At 40.5% G+C, this 24034-nt stretch overlaps 1 protein-coding gene across 2 annotated transcripts; it reads left to right on the top strand.

Moving 5' to 3' along the window:
* Positions 1 to 4170: 4170 nt before the first annotated feature.
* On the top strand, positions 4171 to 22340 carry LOC128810231 (inducible T-cell costimulator-like). Of its 2 annotated transcripts, none has more exons than XM_053982916.1 (7): positions 4171 to 4354; positions 9615 to 9704; positions 15323 to 15361; positions 17371 to 17709; positions 19163 to 19272; positions 19851 to 19941; positions 20488 to 22340. In XM_053982916.1, the coding sequence occupies exons 2-6, from the start codon at positions 9626 to 9628 to the stop codon at positions 19938 to 19940; spliced, it is 657 nt and encodes a 218-aa protein (XP_053838891.1). In that variant the 5' UTR covers positions 4171 to 4354; positions 9615 to 9625; the 3' UTR covers position 19941; positions 20488 to 22340. The 2 variants fall into 2 exon arrangements, with proteins under 2 accessions (XP_053838891.1, XP_053838890.1); XM_053982915.1 differs by having other exon boundaries at positions 9612 to 9704.
* The last annotated feature ends 1694 nt before the right edge of the window (positions 22341 to 24034 follow it).

The raw sequence follows: 24034 nt of genomic DNA, 5'->3' as shown, positions 1-24034 counted from the left end.
TGTACATGTGTGTGAATGCAGCAATTAAACCATGCATGCCAAAACCTTCCTTGGGTCAAAGTGTGTTAGACACACACTTTGGTGTCTGATCTGACACCAAAGGCAGGAGCATGCCTGGAGCACTGACTATCCTCACTCTGCCCTTTCAGTGGAAAACTTTGAAGGTTGGCAGACCTTCTTGATGTCTACTAATAATAATTTGTAAAAGATGGCAATTTTGTACTGATACAGATTAGGAAATTCTTATCTTGAAAGTTTGCAAGTTTAATAGCAAATGTACTAATATTTTTGTTTGTTTCATTAAAGTCCTTTGAGATTTCTGAAGAGGATATGCCATTACCAACACATATTTTGAATGTGTTTCTGGCTAGAGTTTTATCTGTGCTGGTAATACTGTGTTTAGCTTTTCTTTTCCTTTCCCAAGTCACACACATATTGCAGTCATGCATCTTATTTGTACAGTTTGTAAGCACTTAATCATGAAGTATCATAGTTCATCTTTTTGAAACTGGCAAACTGTGCAGCAGCCAGCACAGCCTGCCCTGGGCTCCCAACCCTGCTGCAATCACTGGTAACTCACTGGGAATACCAAAAGACTCTCAGTTCTACTGATGCCTAACAGAAGAGCACAGCAGCAGTAACTTTATTTCATATGTGCTAAGATTATTATTTGCAATAATCAGGAAGAGTACAATATAAATGAATACGAATAAAAGAGGACCTGTTCTACAGTGTCTTTAGGCATCGTTCAAGACCAGACAGAGCAGGCAGAAAAAAAAAAAAAGGTGGGAATGATGCTAAAATACACCATAGCAGCTGTCCACTTCCCAGCAATGCCCAAGAGCAGATGGCAGGGAAGTGTATACAATCAATGATAGCATGCTATGAAACCTTCCTAAAATACTGTTCCAGCCCTCCTTCACCAGCAGCTCAGGAACTTCAAAGAGTGGTGAATTTGTCCTCAACAGCCTCAAGGGATTTCTCTTCCATGAATTTACTCTGTCACTTTTTCAAGCCCTGTAGAGTTTTGAGTTCACATAAACAAGGATGATCAGCTGTTCTGTATTACAGAAGAAATGGAAGGACTTAAAGCAACACAAACAGCCTTGAAAAACAGTGGGAAAACCTAGATAGACCAAAGGGGATCTCTAGGGTAGTTTTCAAAGTCTGGAAACAGTGAAATGTTTCTTTTCATAGCCAGTTATGTTTCCATATCAACTAGAACTATTTGTACCTGTCTACTATAAAGCTAATAATAAAATCACCACTTTCTTCTCTGTAACCACTAGCACTAATTACCTACTTATGAAAACGTAACTAGAAGGAAAAATGCAAATGGCCAAATACAATTTTTCCCCTTCAACTATTTTTCTTCTTCAAGCAAAAGAAGCACCAAAACAGTCAGTCGTTCACGGACTAGAGAGCCTTTACTGATGTCACTAGAAAACACAGTGTAACCACAGAACCACAACAACCCAATGAGAAGTAGAGTGGTGTGACTGGCTTACCATTTCTTTTGGGGTTTTTTTGGTTTTGGTTGGGTTGTTGTTTTTTGGGTTTTTTTTGTTGTTTTTTTTTTTTTTTTTGTTACAGCTTTTTTCTTACCTAGCAGGGAAGGGAATCACCAATGGTTTGTGGAGGTACATGCCTAAATCAATATAACATGAATCCATGGCATTGTAACAATAGAATCCTATATTTGTTTATTGCATGTGCAGCAAGACACCCAGCATGAAAAGTTATACATTTGTACCTTCATTATCACACTAACAAAACACCAACAAAACAGTGCTTACAGATTTCTGGGTCACCATTCCTGGCCTGGCAGCAAAGCAAGGCAGCTTCCAGCCAGAAAGTGACTCCTGAGGAATTCTGAAGTTAGATTTGTGAACAGTACTACCGTTAGCCCCAGATGCTAATGTAACAACGTTTAGCAGCAGTACCAATACAGTGAGAACAGAGAATCACCAACTTCCATCTTTTCCTACAGTCATCTAAATTCATGCAAGTATAAATGTAAAGGCTGTACCAGTTGAGAATAAAAAATAAAAAATCAGAGGTCAAGTATCTTACCTCAGATAAGTATCCATCCATGGGTGCCTAGTGAGGAATGTAACATGAGGAAAGACATATGGTAATGCTATCCTGAAAGACTCTCATAATCTACAAAAATTTTCAGGTTGTGCAATTGTCTGATTCTGATTCTGATTCTGATTCTGACAGAAAATCCAGGATTCTGTAATATCTATACAAACAGTATGGACACCTCTATTTCCCCAGCTTCGCTCTGCCGCAGCAGGCTGCTTGACTTCTACTCCAGACATGGGTGTGCTTTGCTGTGGTTCAGTCAGGATCACATGAGGCTACAGACCCAAATGAAGCATTACTGGGGTGATGACAGAGAAAGCCCCCCAAGCAAACATTCACTTTTAATGACCAGCAAACAAAGAGTGGAGATCAAAGAGACCTAATGTGAAAAGCGTGTTCTTTTCAGTCAGTTGTGGGCAAGCAGGGAACTGCACATTCCTATACAATGTTATGCATCTGCCCAGACCAACTTAATAGTAGCTGGGAATAGCTTAGGCTGAGCAAAGCTTGCTGAGGTTTTATTCTGAGCACAAGGGTGTATTAGCTACTGGGGAGCTTGCCTGAATGGAACTAGATACTTCCTGAGTTCAGGCTGATACTGTGACCCTGTTAAAGCTGGTTTGGATATTCCACCCTAAACTGTATTGAGAGTGCACTAGAGACACAGGGCACCTAATCAAGACATGAGCCTGGCAACAGCAGAGCTCATTCCTTTTGCTCCAGTGCTGTGTCTCCCTGAAGCAGAGACAAAGGCCAAATCACCAGAATATCCTATGGTGATGTGCAATGTGATCACTGTGGTTAAAGTCATGTTTTAGAGTAGTCATTTCAATCACATGTTTTCTAGAGAATATAGATACTTGATTTCTATTTTTTGCTTGTTGTCACTCTAGTTATTACTGCAAATTCCTTTTTGCGTGGTGACAGCATCAAAGCTAGCTGAAAGAAGTGTGCCTAGACCCCTCCCTTACAGTGAGGTCCTGAAGGCTTTAAAGCTCTGGTTCACTGGGTTAAAAGTACTCTGGGACAAATAGCAAACATGTTAGAAAGGTTTATAGTCGACTCCCATCCTCTCTCTTGCAGGAGAGAATTTTGTCCCAGGTTTAAAGTTGGTTAACTCAGTTATTCTGAGTGGCAGCAAACTCTGCTGAGCTCTGTAGGGCCTCAGGGAAAATCCTCCTTCATTCTTCACTATAAGCACCTCTGAGACTGCATCTGCCACACACTTGTAGTGATGCCCTGAGAAGTGACTTCTGTTCAAGCTCCATTACCTCTTGGTCTTTCCTGGCCTGCTGGAAGGATTCTTTTTACAGCTTGTTCTTACCAAATTAGCAAGAATAATGTTCAAATACCTACAAATGTTCAAATACCTACAAAAAAGACCAAACCCCCTTCTCAGCTATGACGCTTTCAGAACCTCCTGAGCCCTAAGAAACCTGTCTGTCACTCCAAGCGCAGGCACTGGCGACCCTGACGTTGCACTGCTCTCTGCTGTGCAGTTTCAGAATTTCTTTCTGATTTAAAAAGCCCTAAACCTCTTTAAACATAAAGCCACTGCACGTGCAAAGGCTGGTGTGGGATTCTAGGAAACCACAGAGAGCAGTTGTACCTTCGTGAGGGCCGATGCGGGGCCGTGCAGGGTGACTCTAAAGGGCTGCACTGCAAGCCAGGAGTTCGGCTGCCCCGAGACCGGGCTGAGGGCGAGCCCCCTCGTGTGGCACTGGCTGCACGGGACGGCCCCATCCCCACGGCCTGGCCCATCCCCATGGGACGGCCCCATCCCCACGGCCTGGCCCCATCCCCACGTCCTGGCCCATCCCCACGGGACGGCCCCATCCCCACGGCCTGGCCCGATCCGCACGGCGGTGCTGGGCGGTGCCGCCCCGGGCTCCGCTCGCCGCCTCAGCCGGCCGGCCCGCAGCGCCCCCGCGCGGCCGCAGAGCCGCAGAGCCGCAGAGCCGGCCGCGGCCCGGGGACACGGGCTCGCCGCGATCCGGCGGCTCCGCTGCAGGGCAGGGCTGGGCGGTCACCCGGGGCTACAGCGCTTTCGGCCGCGGGTCAACAATGCGTCACAGTGTCCAGGTGAGCCCAGCCTGAAAGGCAGCTCTTGGAAGCTTCTCTTGCAGAAGGGGAAAAAAATCCTTCACCGACCCCTTGCGGCAGGAGCCCGGGGCTGACACTGCAGGGCACCCAGCTTTTGTTGTCTTTGCTCTGGCACCCATCAGAGGAGTGCGGCTGGATGGAGCGAAGGATCTCACCTTTGCAGGTAGGAGTACTGCCTTCGGTAGCCTTGGCCTGCATGTACAAAAAACTTTGTTCCCAAGTCTGTAACCTGTGAGATTCTGAATGACAGACACAAAATAGAGGGGACTTAGTTACGTATTTGTGATTTCATTTTTTACTCCCCAAATCCATCAGGGCCTGAGTTGTCTAAGTCTAGCTCCAGTTAACCACTAACAACAATAGTGAAATCTGGCTTGGAGACACTTGAGAGACAGGGTTTCCAAAAGCAGTTTAAGTCAGCTGGGAAAAGCATGTGTGTTTCTCCAGCCACTTTAGTGTTTCTGGAAGTCCAAGACAGCGTTGTGCTGCTTCACCTGTCCTTGCAATTTTCAGCATAAATTTTCATTTATCTGTTATCTGCAAGAATGCATCACAACTTTGGTGACTGTTTCTGTTGCAGAAAGTTTCTCTTTGTTACATTGTCAAGGCAGTAGTAGCACGAGTTTACCTTTAAAAAGTAATCACAACAATGCTGAGATAAAAACCACACCACAAACCAGAAGCATCACCACAGAATGTAGGTTTTTCCATCCTAACTCCTCAAAGGTAGCTGACCAGATAACAACATAATAGAGGTGCCCACCCTACTGCAAGCTTTGAAAGACTTCGGGTGTGAAAATTTTACAAAATGTCTATAATTTGTCACTGTCACACCTAGAATAACTTCCATGGTCACCCAGCACATCCATATATCTGTCATGCACTGCTCCCTCTAGTGCCAGGCACTAACAGTCTTGGCCTTCTGTTTTGCACTTTGCTTGGGTTTTACATATTTGCCATCTGTTCTGAAAGACCTCCTTTCCAAACCTAGATATAAGGGGCCCTGTAAAAAAGTCCCACTCAGCTGCATATTGGCCATAGGGAACTGTTCAGAAGACACACTCCTCCTTCTGGAACACTGCCCATGAACATAGACCATCTACAACCCTTGTATTTTCCTAAAGCCCTCCTGCACAGTCTGGCATATGCCAGTGAAAAGTACCTGCTGCTCACGGTCCTCTTACCAGTACACCTCGAAGGGCAGGAGCATGGTCATTACCTTTGTTGTTGTTGAAGACAGTAAAACCCAGCCACCCTGTGGGTCTGCAGTCCACACCAACAGAACATGCACACGAGCCTCACTGGGCCCTTTCTGTCTACACCCATCCTGAAGAAGTGTTCAGCACCTCTTCTAGGTAACTGTGTTGCAGGAGGGACAGGGCTGGATGCGCAGAGCCCTAGCAGTTCCTAAAATCAGATGGAGACATTCTTTTCCTAGGTGGCTCTCAGCTGAGAGTCAGCCAGTCCAAGACATTTGTCCCAGGTTCTGAAGAGGCATTTAGAATCATAGAACAGTTTGGTTTGGAACACCATCTAGTCCAGCAATAAGCAGTGACGTCTTCAACTAGGTCAGGTTTTTTTCCAGGGAGGGGGCATCTACTGCCTCTCTAGGCAACCTGTTTAGAATTGACTGAATTTGCCACTCAGCACCTGTCAACTGAATTTATAGGTCAATGCCCTTGCAAGCCTTAGAGCTGGGCTAAACTCCTTAATATACTTTTTTTCCCATTCTTTTAGGAAACTCGATGACAAATATTCTCAAGCATCATCCAAAGGAAAAAAAAGCCAAACCCCAAAAATAAGTGATTAATGGGGTAACTGAGCTTGTATCAAGAAGCAAAACCACACACAATCCCACCCCAAAGGGGACTGTCTCATTAGATCTGCTCTGCAGGGAGGTGTTTGCCTGGCTGCTGAGCTGAACCCCAGTTGCCTCTACTGACACACTGATGGAGAAAATATTACAGCATGCCCACAGGCCTGGGGGAGTGAGCAGACCAATATATCAGCAAAGGAGGTACCAGAACAAATGAGGGAGCACATGAGCTGCGTTTTGGCTGAAATCTCTACATCCTGAATGACTGCAGCTTGTTTACACACCTAATGTGAAGTGGTGCAGATGGGGAGGGGGATTTAGAGCCATCACAGAATTTTAAAAATAGCACAGTGGAAGTCATTGTTCCCCTTCTCAATTAGGAGGACAGGAAATGAAAAACCATGAGTGTAGAGGCTTTCTGCTTCAGCCCTGAGGGAATGACCTAGAGTCATGAGAATATAGGCCAGATATTGAAGCAAAGAATGAGAAACAGCAGGAGACAATGGAATATAATTTGTGTGGATAGACTGTAGCAGTCTCTACAGAAAGAATTGCAAAACATTCTATGGAGAGAATATTGCTGTGGGCAGCTGCTCATGCGTGAGCAGAAGTGGAAAACTGCTGGTGAAATGGAGTAAAATTCTTCACTGCACCTTGGTTTCACAGTGGACCATGCAATATCATTTTGCCAACATGGACATTGTTTTGAGTGATAACAGCAATTATGTGATTAAACAGAGCAAAGAAAAATATACATCATACACACAGGGAAATTCTTTGCTGTGTCCTTGGGGAAACTGCAGAAGTGTTGGTTTCCAAGTCACTTTGAGTTAGAGGGGAGAAGCACTGAAGACTGTGTAGTAGAGAACACTGGCGTATGGACCAAGGGATGAACAAGCCCATTTCTCTTTGGAACTCAGTGTATCACTGAATGCATTTTTAAAGGCATGAAAATTCACGTAAGGATTTTCCAGTTTGCAAACATAGGTAGATGGGAGAGTGAAAATCAAGACACAGATAAGAGAAATGAATGAGGATGGAAAAAGGAAACACGTGTTTGTGAGCAAAAATAGCTTACACTTGTAGGAAGCCTGTGGAAACAGACTATTTGTTCCAGGTGTTTAACCATAACCGACTGTGGTATTTAGAAGAAACACTTCAAAATTGCAGTAACAATGTCTTTGTGAAGTAGATAAGCGCTGACAGGGGAGCGAGGCAAAGATGGAAAGATTGAAAGGCAGGGGAGGAGTCTCTGTTGGTGTGGGACTAGAAGGGGAGCATCCCTCACACTGAGTGCAGAGCTTGACTTAGAGTCTCTTTGCTTCTGAATGTATGCTGTGAGTGCCCCTGGCTCTGCCGGCTCATCAGCAAATACACTTGGAATCACTGTTTAGATCAAGCTTCAGAGTGCTGCCAAATGTACTGCAAAGTATTCTTTGGGCTTGACCCTTTTGAAATAAAGGGGTCAGTGTGTTCTAGCCATCCCAAGTGCCAAGAAGCAGAAAAGGAGAAGTTGTAATTGTAGACTTGAAGCTATAATTATAGTAAAGAGAGAGGACTTGACATATACAAACTGGACAGTGAGACTTTCTTCAATTTTTGTAGTGAGATGAATACCAGCCAAGCTATATTCCTAGCTATTCTTCCCCCAAAAGTGAAATAGATGTGTCTTAATCATCTCTGCCTTGATGTAACTGATATGGTCATAGGGAGGGGAGGAGAAGATTGCTCCAAAAGAAATATATTGGTTAAAAAAAAATCCTCTCTAACAAAATTACTTTCCTAACAAAATGTTTAAATTTTTAAGAAAGACAACAAATTTTGGAACCCTAACTATACTGATTTTTTTTAAAGCTTGTTTTCATAAAAAAGTGGCCAAAACTTGGCACATGGAGTACATTCCCCTACACCTTTATTGGCCTTCCCAGTCAGTGATAGGCTTTGTAGGACTCAATCTCTGCTGCGTGTTGTCACCATGCTCTCCCAAGGATGTGCATAGGGGTACTTGACACATGGTTCTCTTCCACCCTTAATTCTTTACATCAGCAGCTCTTCTTACTATAGGCCTTTCTGGAGGCCACTCTTAAGTTTATTAGGGGGGCAGTAAATGTCATGTCCCAGGAGATGGTTGGTCTGTTCTTTCAGCACTTCCCATTAGCTTTTATAGGGGATGAAAAAGATGATCCTACCTGGAACCTCAGTATATTCCAACATAGTTTATAACTTCATAGGTGAATCTCAGGAGTCAGATGTATGTTTTGTAGGTGTATCATTGTTTGAAACTCCATAAACTTTTGGGATTTAGAGCTAAAAGCATACTGCAGAAATTTTCTCTAATTCAAGTTACTTAATTTTGGCCCCAGAGACTTGAGCTGAAAATTTAGATCAACATCTGATTTGACTCAGTTTTACTTCTGACTGTAATTTTTAAAAAGGCATAAATTTGCAGGGCTTTGGAAAGATTTGAAGAAAGTAAAACTCTGCCAATGTCCATGTGAACGGATCTTTAGTGGTAATAATGAAAGACATGAAATCACTTTTCAAAGAAGAGTAAACCAAAATGTGAGGATTTACTTACACAGTATAAAGTAGCAGTGAATCTGTAACACAGTCCCGTTATTTTCCAATTATTTGATCATTACAAGAACTCAACCCCAGCAGTGTCTGTCAGGCGCCACTAGCAGTCCTTTGTGTTTTTTATCTTCGTGCAATCAAAAATGCAAAGTTAATTCATCTAATATATTAAACATGATTTAGAAGTTGGTTTTCTTGCATATTTTCTGCACTAAAATTGGTATTATAGACATAGATAAGCAGTCAGGATTAAGTGATTGTAGAACATGTTACAAAGGGTCCTAAAACATTTCCAGGATAAAGATGGATAACAGGCCAGGACAGAGTGTGCTGCACAAAGGCAAGGAAGAGGGAAGGAGAGAACCTTTTGACCTAAGGCCCTAGGGCACTGAGTCAGATCTCCTCTCACAGAGCCACATGAAGTTTCTCATGAAACTTCAGGCAAAACAAGCCTGATCTCCAGAATGGAAGTCACGCTGCAGTGAAGCTTTCAGAAGTCACAGGGCCGAAGGGATCTTTCTGCAATTTGGCCATGTTCTTCCCATGATTTTCAGGATGAGGACACATGAGAGACTCCTACCCCACTAACTAGTGGTTTCCACATAGAGCAGGACCATTATTTATGAAAAACCAGTTGAAACTGGTGGGGAGAAACCAGGTTACCAGTTACAAATATGTATGTACTATAAGTTAATACTAGTTGCTGACCATCAGCCATCTGCAGAAGTCTACTGTAGATGACTGCAGTCTCTATTGTGATAGACCTTACCAGAAACCAGTCTTTGCAAAGTGAACATCAAAAGTAATGTCAGAAAGTCTTTCATCCTCCTGTCTGTGACAGCAAGCCATTAGGTAGGAAATAAAAATAAAGCATTAAACCAACTATGTGCAACAGGTAATGCTGACATAGCTATAATGTAGTCAGGGGACAAATGTTAAATTAAAAAATCATTCTGATTATCTTGCAGTTTTCCCCAGAGCCCACAAACCACTTCCTTTTCTACCCATGTGCTCTTTCCCATCTTCACAGTAGACAGAAGGCTGATGCCTCTGGGTCAGGCAGGCATGAAGGCAGTTGCTGTAACTTTCTGTGTCCTCTGCTTTCAGTTTGAAGCGCTGTACGGTGAGTAACATTTTGGATTATTCTCCTTGCAGTAGGTGTCTCTCTATAGAATATAACTTAGCCAATGATGGAGACAGTACATGAGGCATGATGGCAAGGGGTTGGAGGAATAAAGGTAATGGAGGGTACTGGCTGCAAAAAGACTGCTTTCAACTTTAATATCACTAGAGTTGGTGGGAAGAGAATTCCTGCCAGCACTGGATGTTTGCTCTGAAATGAAAAAGTACAAGTTTTCATTGTTTATGTTCTTTAGCTCATCTGCTCAGTGTTACCCTTTAGCTGTTGAGATTGTAGTGCTCCAGCCAGCTTCCCTTGATGGATATAAGATCTCATAGCAGCATGACAGTGAATAATAAGAGAAACCAAGTTATCAATATTAAACCTGCTCTCTTTTCAGCAGGGAATTTTTATACAATGAAAAATGTATATGGCATGGAAGAGTAGATGAGATCCTTTTGGTGCAGGCTTGAAACACAGATTTAAAAGGAATCATGGAATTCCTATGCTGTGTTTGAGAATGTGCACAGTGACAGCACCAATCTCAGTCCAGCCTTAAACATGGATGTAGCATTTAACAAGATTCAGTGTTTTATCCCAGCTGTGTAAAGTAAAATATCACAGCTTTACCTGTAACCTCTCTGAAACACACATATTAATGGGTCAGCATGGAAATACAGATAATAACAGATTAAGGAGAGTCTTTTTTTTACATTCATATTCTGTCCAAGGATTGGTATGATATATCATATTTAGTGTGCACAGTTACTAAACACCATCTAAATACACTCCTTTGATGGTCATGCCAAGGGCTATTAAGTATTTGTTTCTGAAATTCTAGTGAAAAGAGATAGAATTTAAGTACTCCTGAGGTTTCAGGAAGAGCTTCAGCTATCCTATAAATAAAAACTAATTTTCAGCTCTTTAGGTAATGCAGATACATTTTTGAAGGCTAACTAATATATGGATAGCATGCTGAGTTTTTCGATAGAATGAAAAGATGGGGGAAATCACAAGGAAGAGTAATTGTATCGGTATCGCTAAAGGAAGTTTTCCTTAGAAAGTTGTTCCTAAATCTACTAACAAAAAATCCTTTCAGTTTGGTTATTTCTCACCTAGTCAATTTAGCACAAATACCTGACCAGCATGTTTTTACCTGTGACTGAAGCTATCTAGAAAGCCCTTCCTCATGGGAAGAAATAAACTGTAATTTTAAGGGTGCAAATAATTGTTCTGTCTGATACCAGCATTTCTCCCTTCCTTCAAATATGGAGGATAGGATTTAGGCAGGGGACTGGACAAAGGAGATGATAAGAGAAAGAGACTGCATGTAAGAAAAAATGGTATCTCTCATGTTTTTTGTCTTACAGTGTTCTCAGCATAATTTGTGACCTCTGGATGTAAATAGGTCACAGGAGGTGATATATATGTGTGCATATGTGCATTATGATTTGATAAACCAATTGTGATAAAGAAATTGCTCATAAGAGCAGGGAGCCTCTCTGTTGCCCACAGAGAAACACAGGCAATGGGATTTTTGAGTACAGAGCTGGAGGTAGGATTCCATAGCACTTGAGGCCCTTGTTATGAAGCACTGCACATGAGCTTTGGTACACCAACATTTACAAAACGTTATCACTCTTCACCGATGTATCTCCTGTTGTCAATACAGCAGGAAATCATAGTAATTTTTTAGAAGGGCTTCTGAAATATTATCAACTGGCTGTTCTTTCCATGGTATGTTTTATATGAATTTCAGTATTTCTCAACATAAGTTATACCATAGAAATAATTCAGAATAAAGATAGCTTCCTAGAATAAATTGGGCCATTACTGCTTTGCCCACAAGCACTCCTTCCTCACTTAATCCTGGATCTTGAAAGATAGAAATGTGCTAGTTTTAGGCATATGACTAATGACACTAAATTGGCAGTGTCATCTTTCAGCGTGCCTTGGAAGTTCGAAACTATAGCAACTTGAAACCTATGTGCAGTTTCATTATGCATTTAGTATGAACAAAACAAATGTGTTTGTTTTAAAGGCAGGGTCTGCAATTTCCTTGCTTATCTTCAAAGACAAACACACACAAGTGAAATGATGCTTGTTCTTTTTATCAGCTAGTTAGTTTTCTGGGAGCTGGGGCAGATCATACAAACAGCAAGAAAACAAACTAACATTATTCTATTCTCCTGGTCTAAACCTCAAGCTTGAAAAGTGATTGAAAGTGGTTTTTAAGCTTCTGTTAGGACCAAAATGTGTAATGGATTAGCAGTGTTTTCAAACAGTGCTGGGTCTGCCAAAGAATAACTAGAAAGCTCAAAAATGCAATCCTATTCAAATGAAAACAACACACCTTCCATTGGCCTCAGTATCCAAGCACACTACCACAGAAATTCCCAAACTTCTGCCAAAAGGTTTTCCTGCTGCACTAAAGATGAAATTGAGGTGGAAATGTACATGACTGTAAATACACTTATACACAAATGTACACACATGCAAGCTCTCCTTCAGAGCTTAACATAATAAGATGTAACTTTCATACACATGTTAATATCTTTGACTTATATCTAAACCACAATATTTGTTTTGGCACTCTGCTTCACATCAGGTGAACCAGGAACAACTTCTTGCAACTCCACATTGTGACACTGCTAGGAAACAAACTTTTCTCAAACCTTTTCTTCCTCTTTTCTCAAACCTTTATATGCAATTGAATAATCTTTTTATATGAAAAATAACAAAAAGGAATCTTACAGCCAAAACTAAGCATTTTTTACTGCTGAACCAGTGAAATTCTCCTGTTCAATTTCAACAATACCATAATGTAGACTTCTATTCACATATTTTTGAGGTAGAATTAGGGAGAATTAGTCAGGGAATTTCTCAATATTACTGGATGTTTAAACCCCAGGTTCCTATCTAACATCCTACTAAATGTACATTCATTCTGACTGGAGCTTGGCAAGAAACATCCCAAATCTGTCCAGCCATTAACAACAGAGTGCTACAGGTCCATATGATTACCTAGGAATGAATGGGTACAAATGGGGACAGAAGATCAGCAGTCAGGTACAGGGAGGAGAAACGAGCAATTTCTTAGTATTCAGCAAGTGCATTCAAATTAGGAACTGATGCAGAATAGCTAGTGAGTTGGAAATTTATATCAGCTCTCACCCATTGTGGTCATTCATGTAGACAATTTTGTGTTTTAGTCTCAGGCACTGTTAATCTAATTCTAAAATGTGCTGCCTGTATCATATGCTAAGCACACTGTTCTCTATGGCCCTTGTTTCAGAGGAATACTAATTGTATCACATTTACCAAAATGCTCATTCAGAGAAATACTTTACTGAATGTTCCTTGAAAACAGTCATTTTAGGCTTCTGGGTTGGAGAGAATACAAAACAATCTTTCAGCTTGCCACAAGGTCACATGAACTAAATGCTTAATGACCTCTCTCTGCCCTTTTTCATTAAAAACAAGGATTAAAACCATGATCTCTGACAAACATTTTAACCCATATGGTATGAAAGGGCAATTTCATTAGCTAACAGTGAAATTGAACTATTCTCAGAGAAAAACAGAGAAAACAGATCTGAAGTTGTTACTTTAGTGCTCAGAGTAGGGTTGTCCCAGGCTCCACTGGTGCATTGCACCACTTGGCTCTGTAGCTGCCCTGGCAGAGTCAGCATCTGCCTTTACTCTCAGATGACCAATGACAAATGTAGAGGTTTCAACTCCGGGTAGGTGCTTCTCAGAAATATCAGATAAGCTTATGCATTCATCATGCTCCCTAACTTCTACTGTACATTTGTTTTTTTTCTTCCCTTCCCTAAATAATTTGTTGGGTGTTTGGCCTAATTTTAAAGGTATGTGTTACTGAACTACAGGATGTCAAACTACAGAGCATTTGAAATGACCTTTATCTCAAATGCTGTTCTCATAGCAACTGTTTTCTTTCTTCATGCAACATATAAGTCATCAAGAATTATTTTTTTATTTGACCTTTGCTTTCATCTTTTCAGACTATATAAAATTTTAAGGGCTTGCACTTTCTATCTGTGCCTTCAGTGGTTTTAGAGCTCTATTTCACTGTAGCTTGGCAAGCTGTGTGTTTTCTCTGTGTCTTATCTTCACACCAGTGGTACAAGTTGCTAAATACCTTGTCTGTTATCATATACTAAAGTAATAGTCCTGAGAGAAGTACAGATATTAGAACTGTCACAGAATTAGATAAGGGTGCTGACTGTGCACCGTAAACCAGGAAGAATTTGATGACTAGGGAAATGGTAAATCAGTCAAGAAAGGATAACTGTTTTTACTGCTCTCTAACTGAGCATCACAAAGTGTCTTCCAGAAGTCCATTAGCTTCTGTGTCACACTAAAGGTATCTTAAATGAATATAATCCATTTCAATGCCCTTGCCAATGGCAGTAACTGAGGAGCAAGAATTCAAAAAGGAAAAAAGCATGAACAATAAAAGACTGAAGGAGTTGAGATCATACAAAGGTACCCAAAAGAGAATGATCCTATGCTCTTGTGCATTTACAAGCTAAATGTCAAAGATAACAGGTGCCTTGGAAAAAAAAGACTATTTATACTATGCAATCAGTGCAATACCTGGCACAGCTGGGGGTCTGCTCTGTGTGGATCTATCTAGACTACCATGCAGCTGTAACAAGAATAGGATAGTGCATCAAAGTCTTTAAGTATTTGCCCTGTATTTCCTTAGTGTCATAAAATCCTGATGTAGATATATTTCATTCTAAGCAGCATCTGAAGAACTTACTCAGGCTATCAGAAAACAGGAACAGCAGATAGAATTTTTTTTCCATTTATCTGTCTGAACATTTAATTTTAGGGCACTGCAAAAAGGAGAATTCCAAATGAAACACTATCAGACTCTGCTATGTTGCTAGTACTGACATACAAATCATTCTCAAGTGTTGCCATGGTGTGTGGTGATGGAGGCAGTGGCTTAAAAAACAAAACCACAACAATTCTTAAAAATGTGTCTGTGTTGTGTAATGAAGATCACCTATGAACAATAAGAGAAAAAGTTGCTATTTGAAAAGGATCAAAACCATATGCATTGCTTGAATGTTTTCTTGATGTATGTTTAGGAACATGATCCAGATAATTATATTTTGGTGCTGTGTCAAGCAGTGAGGGAAGCAGAACAAACATTGATGGAAATGAGTACTTTGGTCTGGGAAAAGCATAATGCTGGATTATTGCAAAATCGGGACTCATGAGAAATCAAAAATATGCTTTTTATTTCAGGCAGATTTCCTCAGTATCTTGGTGAAAGAGTTTTACTTTCATGTCAGTTCTGTTTCTGAAGTACAAGTATTACTTTGTCAAGGTGTTTTAAGAATTTGTGAATGTTATATATATGATCAATATAAATTCTTATCTTGAGCATTTTCTTTCTATTTTGATTTTTATATTTCATTCTTTTATCATATCATATGACTTTAGAGTGTAGCACAGAAAGTATCAGATAGGATAGTGATACAAATTATAAAATAGCTTCAGCATCTTAATATTGCATGGTTAACCTTCTGTTCCTGCATTGCTCTTCTTGAATTTTAAACAGAAAACAACTTTGTATTTTTCAGGAGTTGACAGCTGCTCATCATGTGCATGCAAAAATATAGGTAAGATGCATTTGCCTAATTTGGCTTACAGTTGTAAATACCTTTCTGCATCAGAATATACTGCCCTTAAATAAAAAAAAACTGTCATTTTTTACTGCACATTTTAACATAGTTTTGTCTGAGGGAGTTTCCTGTGCTATAGATTGCTGACTTTACGAAGTCAAGCTGTGAGGTAGCGGGATGTCTTTGGTCAGTTCACTTTCTTTCCTTTTCCAAGTTTGTAAAATGAGAGTTACTCAACATCTGAGAGCTTTTCATAGAGATTTTGGTAGGGTCAAATGTGATTTCTGGACTGCATGTGGGTGCACGCACACAGTAACATTTGTCCTCTACGCCTTTTATTATCTGAGCAATAATGGTACTAAAGCCATCTAACTAATTGGGTTGATTGAATTAGGTTATGCCATGTCTCAAATGACTATTCCATAAAGACAAGTCAGGTCCTGTGGTTAAGGCAGTCGCATAGGAGCTTGGGATTCACATCCCATTTTAAAGTTCCAGCTACATCATCAAATTAGCAGGGTCGCTGGGCCCAGAGAGTGGTGGTGAATAGAGTTACATCCAGCTGGTAGCTGCTTACAAGTGGGGTCCCCCAGGGCTCAGTTTTGGGGCTAGTTCTGTTTAATGTCTTTATCAATGACCTCTGTGAGGGGTGAACCTTCAATAACTTTGCAGACAGCACAAAGTTAGGTGGAAGTGTTAGGTGGGAGTACAGGAAGGCTCTGGACAGGCTGGATCAATGGCTCAAGATCAATTGTATGAGGTTCAACAAGGCCAAGTGCCAAGTCCTGCACTTGGGTCACAGCAACCCAGGCAGCCCTACAAGCTGGGGGAAGAGTGTCTGGAAAACTGCCTGGTAAAGGTCCTGAGGGTAATAGTCAGCAGCCAGCTGAACATGAGCCAGTGTGTGCCCAGGTGGGTGGCCAAGAAAGCCAGTGGCATCCTGGCATGTATCAATTACTTTGTGGCCAGGAAGATCAGGGCAATGACTATCACCCTGTACTCAACATTGGTGAGGCCACATCTTGAATCCTGTGTCCAGTTTTGGGTCCCTCACTACAAGAAAGACATTGAGGTGTTGGAGTGTGTCCAGAGGAGGCAACACAGCTGGTGAAAGGAGTGGCTGAGGGAGCTGGGGGTGTTTAGCCTTAAAAAAAGGAGGCTCAGGGGAGAACTTGCCATTTTCTACACCTACCTGAAAGGAGGCTGCAGCAAGGTAGGGTTTAGTCTCTTCTCCTAAGTAAAAAGTGACAAGAGGAAATGGCCTCAAGTTGCACAAGGAGAAATTTAGACTGGGTATTAGGAAAAAAGTCTTCACTGAAAGAGCAGTGTAGCATTGAAACAGGCTGCCTGGAGAAGTGGTAGAGTCATCACCCCTGGGGGAATTTAAAAGACACATTGGTATGGCACTTAGGGACATGGTTTGGTGGTGGACTTGGCAATGCTGGGCTAATGCTTGGACTTAAGGGTCTTTTCTAATCTAAATGATTTTATAATTGCATGTTCAATAGGGTACAGATTACAAACCATAAAACAGAGATCATTATTATCATTATCATCTTTGTCCCACATGTTTTATCTATGAATAGGACAATCTGACACTGAGGCAGGGATTATATGTCTATACAGTGTTTGGTCCAGGGAGCCATTGAACAACATCTAGTAATTGATATTGTAAGTAATATTAGTAACTTCACCATTTAGTAGCTTTAGTAGTGAGTAATATTATCAAGGTCACTGATCTAATGCTAACAGTAATCTCTCCAGCCTTAGAGCAGATAACAGGCCAGGTCTCATTTATTTTGTCAATAATGTCTGGCACAATCAGAATAATGCAGTGGTATCTCATTGTGAGGGCTGCTTTTCACAGGCAGGCCATTCTGAATACCTACATGCCTTAAATTAAAATCACATGGTTCATTTGTTTTGTTTAAATGAGTTTCTTAGCACTTTAAGGATTATTTTCACTGCTATATGTGTGACTATACTTATTGTTTTCATGTCTTCAGATCAGGCCCATGTCTCTGACGGCCAGGTGATGGTGGAATTTGAAAATGGAAACTTCTATTTCACATTCCCCAACCCCAAAAATGTGAGCGAATTCAGCATGACTCTCTTCAAAGGGCGTGAAAAGAAGGAAATCTGTGCACTCCATTTGAGCAAAGAAAGAGTTATCTCCAAGAGTAATGTCACCTACTGTCAGACACAGAATTCAAGTAGCAGCACCACTTTCATTCTTAAAAATCTGGAAAGAAAACATATTGACGTTTACACATACTACCTGGAGATATTCTTACCCCCTCCTTACATAGAGTGCTATCTGAAAGAAACCTATTTGTACGTCCAAGGTAAGTTTAGTTCTCTTTTCCCCTCACTTCAGTTTACTGATAAGTAGACACTGGGTATAGCTATGCTGCAGTGAAGAATGTGGCTAGAGTTCACACAGCTAATGACCAGGCAGCTTAAAACTACTTAGCAGGGGGGGCTGGTAACAGTGGAGCTGTGTTGGCACACTGCTAAGCACATCCTCTCCATATTTCTTCATCTTCTTGTGCAGGTTTTGCAGGCCATGCTGAGCTTTGTGTAGTGGTGGTAGCACCCAAGTTAGTTTGACTACAGCTTCTAGAGTACTGCAGTCTCTCCTTTGCCTGCCTGCAACAGCAATTTCTCTTGTCCATTTTAAAGCTGCTGAGTATAAATGTTAAGATTAGGTCTAGCCAGTGGGAAAAAAATCCATTCTGAGAGCTATCTTCAAAAGCCCAGGACTCAAGAAAATCTATTGTAAAATATCCATTCTAGTAGCAGTATATGGAACTCTTGGATGCCCTTGAGGTGTGAAGAAGATGGTGTTCACCTCTGTGAAGCAGACCTTCAGCTTTAGGGCCTTCGAGCAGAAGAGATCCACAGCTGTTGAGAATTTTTGGCTGTTTACTGAGAAGGGCTTGGACTAACTCCAGAAAGACTATTTGCCCAGGTTTTAATTTTGACCTGGCTTTCATTCAGTGGCTCTTTAGTATACTAAACTGAAAGAGTTAATGGTGGTTTTGCTCACACCAGTTCTTAGTTCTGCATACAGTTCAGTTGCAGCATGGTACTGTCTGTTGTCCTTCCCTTGCTTTCTTTTCCTCTCTGCCAACACCAGGAATAAACAAAGATAGAGGATGAAATGCTACAGCAATTATGTACTTTAGTCAAGTTGTCTCTCAATCCTCTCTGTATTTAAAAAGCTTCTCAGAATCAAGCTGTGACATTTGGTTTTGTCTGCAGTGTCCATTTCCATTTGTATGGATAGCCAAATGGTCAGAGCTTTTTCTAAATGTTTCACACCCTATATTTTCTCTGGGCAAGGGCAATCTTGAGTACCTCAGCTTGCCTCCCTATCCAAACACCACTGACAAAGTCTACCCTTCTTTTGACCAGGCTGCCCTTAAAATCACCTGTGGTACTTACTGCATATAAGTTTAAACCTTGTTCAGATCTGAAACACTATGTTGGAGGTTGGATTTTTTCTGTTTTTTTTCTTTTCTTTCTCAGTGTGCTCTCAAGCCTGGCTTTGTTTCTTTTCAGTCTACACTTTCAGAACTGTGTGCCAACAGTTTCCCCTTTCTTTCTGAAAAAATGCCATCTTCTGCTTCCTACTGAATACACTTTTGCAAGGTGGCAATTCACCTCAGCAAAATCCTTCTTCAGAGTTCACTTTTGCTAATCTATTAATATGAAGAGGGAAAAGAATTGAAGTCATCTGTAGAAGGAAAAAATGAAAATTACCAGTAATGACTTTTTTTTCCCTCCTATTTTCAGATAAGGAGGACTGCTTTTCACTTGGACTCATGTTATGGATTATTATCAGCGTGATCATTTTTGCCATTTCCTGTGTCTGCTGTGTTGTGGCCTGTTGCTTAAGGAACAAGGTAAGCAAACATATGAGATAATGCAGAACCCTTCTCCCAAAGGTCATGGATGGGGAACTTGATTTAATGAGATTTAGAGAGTGGGACAGGCACATACTCAGCAGCGCTGTGTTTTTTGACAAAAAGACTGAGTTGTTAATTTACCACTGGAATTCAAGTCATTGATGACAGTAGCTCAGATTTAATTTTTCTAAGACAGAATTGTTTATTGATTTAAAGGCTTGGAACCAAAAGAAAGAAGAGAAATGCAGCAAAATTACTTTGGTAAACAGTACACCTGACTGTTTTCTTTAAGAAGGGGAAACAATCATCAGTGGAGCAATTCCAGCACTGTTCTGCTGCAAAGCCACTTAGATTTGACTCAGGAAAGACGAAAAACCAAAACTGTTCTTTTGGGCAATGTGTGTTTTTAGTTTTCAGTTTGTTTATTCCAAGTTTTCTATGTGAGTTTGACATGTCCATTCTGACCTAAATATTCCCACTGAAAACAGTAGCTGCCCTACTTAATGAACAAAGGCAGGAGTGGCAAAGGTAAGTGACCACAAATTAAATTAATGGGATTTTCTCTTTGTTGGCAGAATCAGAAGTGTGAATCCAACTCCCATGAGTACAACAGTGAATACATGCCCATGGCAGCAGTGAACGCAGCTAAAAAACCAAGAATCTGAGGTTGTGTCAAGCCCAGCTGTACCTCTGCTTGTGTCTGTTGCAAGGCTTTCACTGGGAGGGGGGCAGGGGGAAGAACTGCTTGCTGTGTCTGCCACTGATTCTTGGTGGGTGGCTGGGTGACAGGGTGGGATTCTTACAATATCTTGTTAATGGAGTTCATGCTGCCACCTTGCAGGAAGACAAAACTAAAAGCAAAATATCTGGAAACCTTTTGAATCATAATGGTGGGCTGGTTCCTAGAAATGCCACTGCTTCACGTCTGTGCAAAGCAATGATCTTACGCATGAGGAAGAGATGTGAAATTGTTCTGTTCAGATTCTTGAGATGATGCATGATACTGAAAATCTCTGTAGGGAAGTGGCTTTCTAGATTTATGAGTGTTACTGGCTAAGGGCAAATATTCTGCAGAGAACGAGGAGCTTCCTAACTACTTAAGCCCTACAGAAGCTACTACACAAGCAGTTTTGGATACAGAACACAAGCAGAATTTTGACTTATTCAGACATATGAGTGCTGCACATAACTGATTCTCCATTTCTATTCTAGGTATAAGTTGCCTGTGGCATGGAAATTTTGGAAGCAGTTTTCCAGCTACTTGAACTTGGAAATCAGCATTTCCCCACCTTTCCCAGCCTCCCTGAGCTCTCATGATGGCCCTGTGCTCAATCATGTGACACCCACTGTAGTACTGTTCTGAGCTGTGTTTTGCTCTAGCCTTGTTTGTGAACTGATCACCCTGCCTGATGCACTGACTCATGGACATGAAATGATAACAAGTTAAAGATGTCAGCTTTTAGTTGAAGAAAATGTAAGATTCCTGTAGTGCTGCTACAGAAATAACTTTTCTTTTCTAGTCTCCTTTATGATAAACTTTCCACTGGAGACAAAAAAAAAAAAAAGACTACCTCCAAAGCCAACCCTTGTGGTACAGCCATACTGCCATGTATTGCACCTGCCCTTTTCTTAGGGTTAGTTTAGAAGGGGAACAAAACCTGAGACAGTACAGCAGAGACTTCTCTGTGACACTCTGCCTCAGTTATGTGCATTTGCATTTTTTATATTTGTGCTGTCAATACATCTTTGCCATTCACACCTTGGGGCTCCTCTTATTTAACTAAATCCAGAATGCTTTTACTAACAGAGGAATATATTACAAGATGGATATATTGTAAGGCTGCAATTGCTCCTTGGGTCAGTTCAAACCTACAAGATCTGCCTCTAAACTAGGAGGCACAATCTCTCCTCTTCACGTCTTGCAGCACAAACACAACACAGTCCCTATGGCCGGTATATTCATGGACTCTGCATTGCAATTATCTTCCTCTTGTCATTTGGCATGAAACCTCTACAACTTCCCCAGAGGGTTCAGGGGTTACTTGACGTGCCTCAAATGGCTCAGAGCCTTCAGTGTGAATGAAATGATCAATCCTTCATGCTCCATGTGAAATTCATCAAAACTCTGACCATAAATGACCAGATGTGAATCCAGCCTGCATATCTTGCCAGACACCTTTGGGCTGCTGGAACCAGAGCAGTACATTGATTCTAAACATCTCTGTGATACATTAGAAAACCCCAAATATTGGTCAGAGGATACTTTTGAGAGAGATACACAGCCTGCTTGTCTGGCATACAGAAGGTTGGTTTCAAATTTGATAGGGCAAATGGGGACAAGGAGGAAATAAGCTGGCACATCAAGAACAGGGTTTTCCTCAACGAACACCTGGATACACAGAAGTATTGCAGAGAGAAGGTGCAAACTGCTAACTGTGACATTGAAAATGAGTAAAGCATCAAATGAAGCAGGGACTGCCAATTACACAGCCCGGCTCAGGGGGGTGTGTAACTAGGTCCTAGGCAGAGATGGAGAGGGGAACCCTGGTGTATTGGGTCACATTATATTTTCTGTCACCATTCTTTGACAAATTACTTGACCTCCCCAGCAACCTAAGCTCACCTCTGTACATCCATAAATACATTGATTTCATGATTAAAAAAAAAAAAAAACAACAAAAAACCACCAAACTGATGACATTACTGTGTTTGAAAATTATTGGTGAAAATAGCTATCTACTACCTATGAGAAGAACTGGATGCAAGATCCTATGTAAGAGTGGAGAGTCTTATCCTCTGGAACCTTTCACCAGACTGAGAAGGAAATTTAAGAAACAAAGAGTTTCTGAAAGAAGGAAAAACTTGAGGTTTGCCTTGGGATGCAGCTGGATAAACAACAAATGATGGAAGTCTGAACAAATCAGTTCAAAATACATACATCCCGCATTGGAGAAATAAATTACTTATATTCCTTATAAGAAAGCTTGTGGAAGTCTCAGGTGCCATTACTCCTTTCTTTCTGGAAAAATATATTTTAATTCTTAATAAAACATTTTTTAAAATTATGTCATATGTGTCCATAAGAACCTTCATGCATGCATGCATGTCATGTGAAAGAATTAATCTCAGTAACATCCACAGCACAATAGGGAGAGAGTGCAGGGCAATTTATCCCTGTATAGTATTTTAGTGGATAACAGGACTTAGGAAAAAAAAAAATTTAAAACTGAAAACCAAAAATTTGGGCCTGTTTCTAGGCAGTGAGGTAATGATGCTGTTTGCATGTATTTCCTAATATTTTAATGACAAAGTATTTTTTCATATTGTCTCATATCTTCTTTCTTTCCTTTAATCCCTTATGCAGTATGCTTATAATGTCCCAGATTATTTTGGGACATTTTTAAATTTCTTTCTGCTATTTTCCAAAACCTCCAAGTGAAAAGGAGTTGGAAGAAGATAAAAGATGACAGGCTGAGAAAAAAAAAGAAAAAAATATGTAAAAATAACATGAACCAAGTCTATAGACTGTGTGACAAGAAAGGATTAAAATAAAAGAAAATAAAAAATAACAGTCAGTAAAACTAAACAAAAAGCCAGATATTATAACAGGTCATCATTTCTAAAAGTAAAATCTCTCTTTGGAAACTTCCAGCTTTGGAAAAGACTATTTCTGGAGGAAGGATAAATGATAAATATATCATAATTTGAATACCTGTATATCTTGAGATGGTTTGAAATGCAAACCTTGATATGTATTTTGCAAGTTTATCTTCCCAAGCTGATTTATTAACCCAAGTATGAATGCTCTTGGAGTTTAATGATTAGCTTTAAGACCACAGCTTCATATCTAATATATGGGGTAGGGAATGAAATGACACTAACAGGACCATTTTCCCTTAGTACAGGTATTTCATTGACTTCAAAGTTCAAATAGTTCTAAATTCTATCATATTTCTTACAGGCTTTAAGAAGTTTATTTAAGGCTGGGGAAAAGAGGCTCCCAAACTTGAGTAAACCAAACAGATGAATCAAAATGAGGATTGGTACTGAAGATATCACACAACATTATTCATAAAGTGTTTTATAATGTGGGAAGTTCCCTGTACATTTGAATTTATAAGTTACCATGCAGAAAAATACAGCAAAAAAACCCAAACAAAACAATAGGTATTTGAAAATATTTAGTTAAAAATAAATCCATGTGGTCAGTAGGGACTTCTGCCCATACAAGATTTACTGGGGAGCTGGATCTACGTCTGTGCCTTTGTTTGACTTTAGCTGCAATGAGACATTCCATATAGCACAGTCCCTTAAGTTGTCCAGTCCATCATGGTTATAGCAGTCTACCTACTGACATAAAAATCTCCTACTTCCTTGAGAGATGAAAGTTTGTATTTATGTTCTGTGATTAGGAGTTCAATTCAATGAGTGGGGTTGCTTGGAGAAGAGGGAGGAATAGAAAGAATTAAACAGCTTTTCTGGCAAAATGAAGTGGACAGGTATGAACTGGAGATATGAATAAGAGGTCAGGGGGTGAACTTCATCTAAATGATTAAGCCTGAGCTGTTTAATTCCTCTTGGGAGTAATAAGATCTTGTATGGCTCAAGATCAATTTTTAAAAAGAAATAAATCAGCTCTGATTATCAACAAGAAAGATTTAGCTGCTGCACACATCAAGCATAATCATTTTTAAAAACTGCAAACATTAACAACTTTGAAATATGAAATGTCCTCCACATATTAAATCCTGCAACACTC

The sequence above is a fragment of the Vidua macroura genome, chromosome 7 (assembly GCF_024509145.1).
Source record: "Vidua macroura isolate BioBank_ID:100142 chromosome 7, ASM2450914v1, whole genome shotgun sequence".
Classification (NCBI taxonomy): domain Eukaryota; kingdom Metazoa; phylum Chordata; class Aves; order Passeriformes; family Viduidae; genus Vidua; species Vidua macroura.
This window is presented reverse-complemented; position numbering and strand designations above follow the sequence as displayed.

What these genes read in the sequence shown, in the direction of transcription:
- LOC128810231 (XM_053982916.1), top strand. Translation starts at nt 9,626, where the DNA reads ATGCCTCTGGGTCAGGCAGGCATGAAGGCAGTTGCTGTAACTTTCTGT. An exon ending in ATGTGCATGCAAAAATATAG is followed by an intron (nt 15,362 to 17,370) that starts GTAAGATGCATT and finishes TCATGTCTTCAG; the next exon opens with ATCAGGCCCATGTCTCTGAC. An exon ending in AACCTATTTGTACGTCCAAG is followed by an intron (nt 17,710 to 19,162) that starts GTAAGTTTAGTT and finishes TCCTATTTTCAG; the next exon opens with ATAAGGAGGACTGCTTTTCA.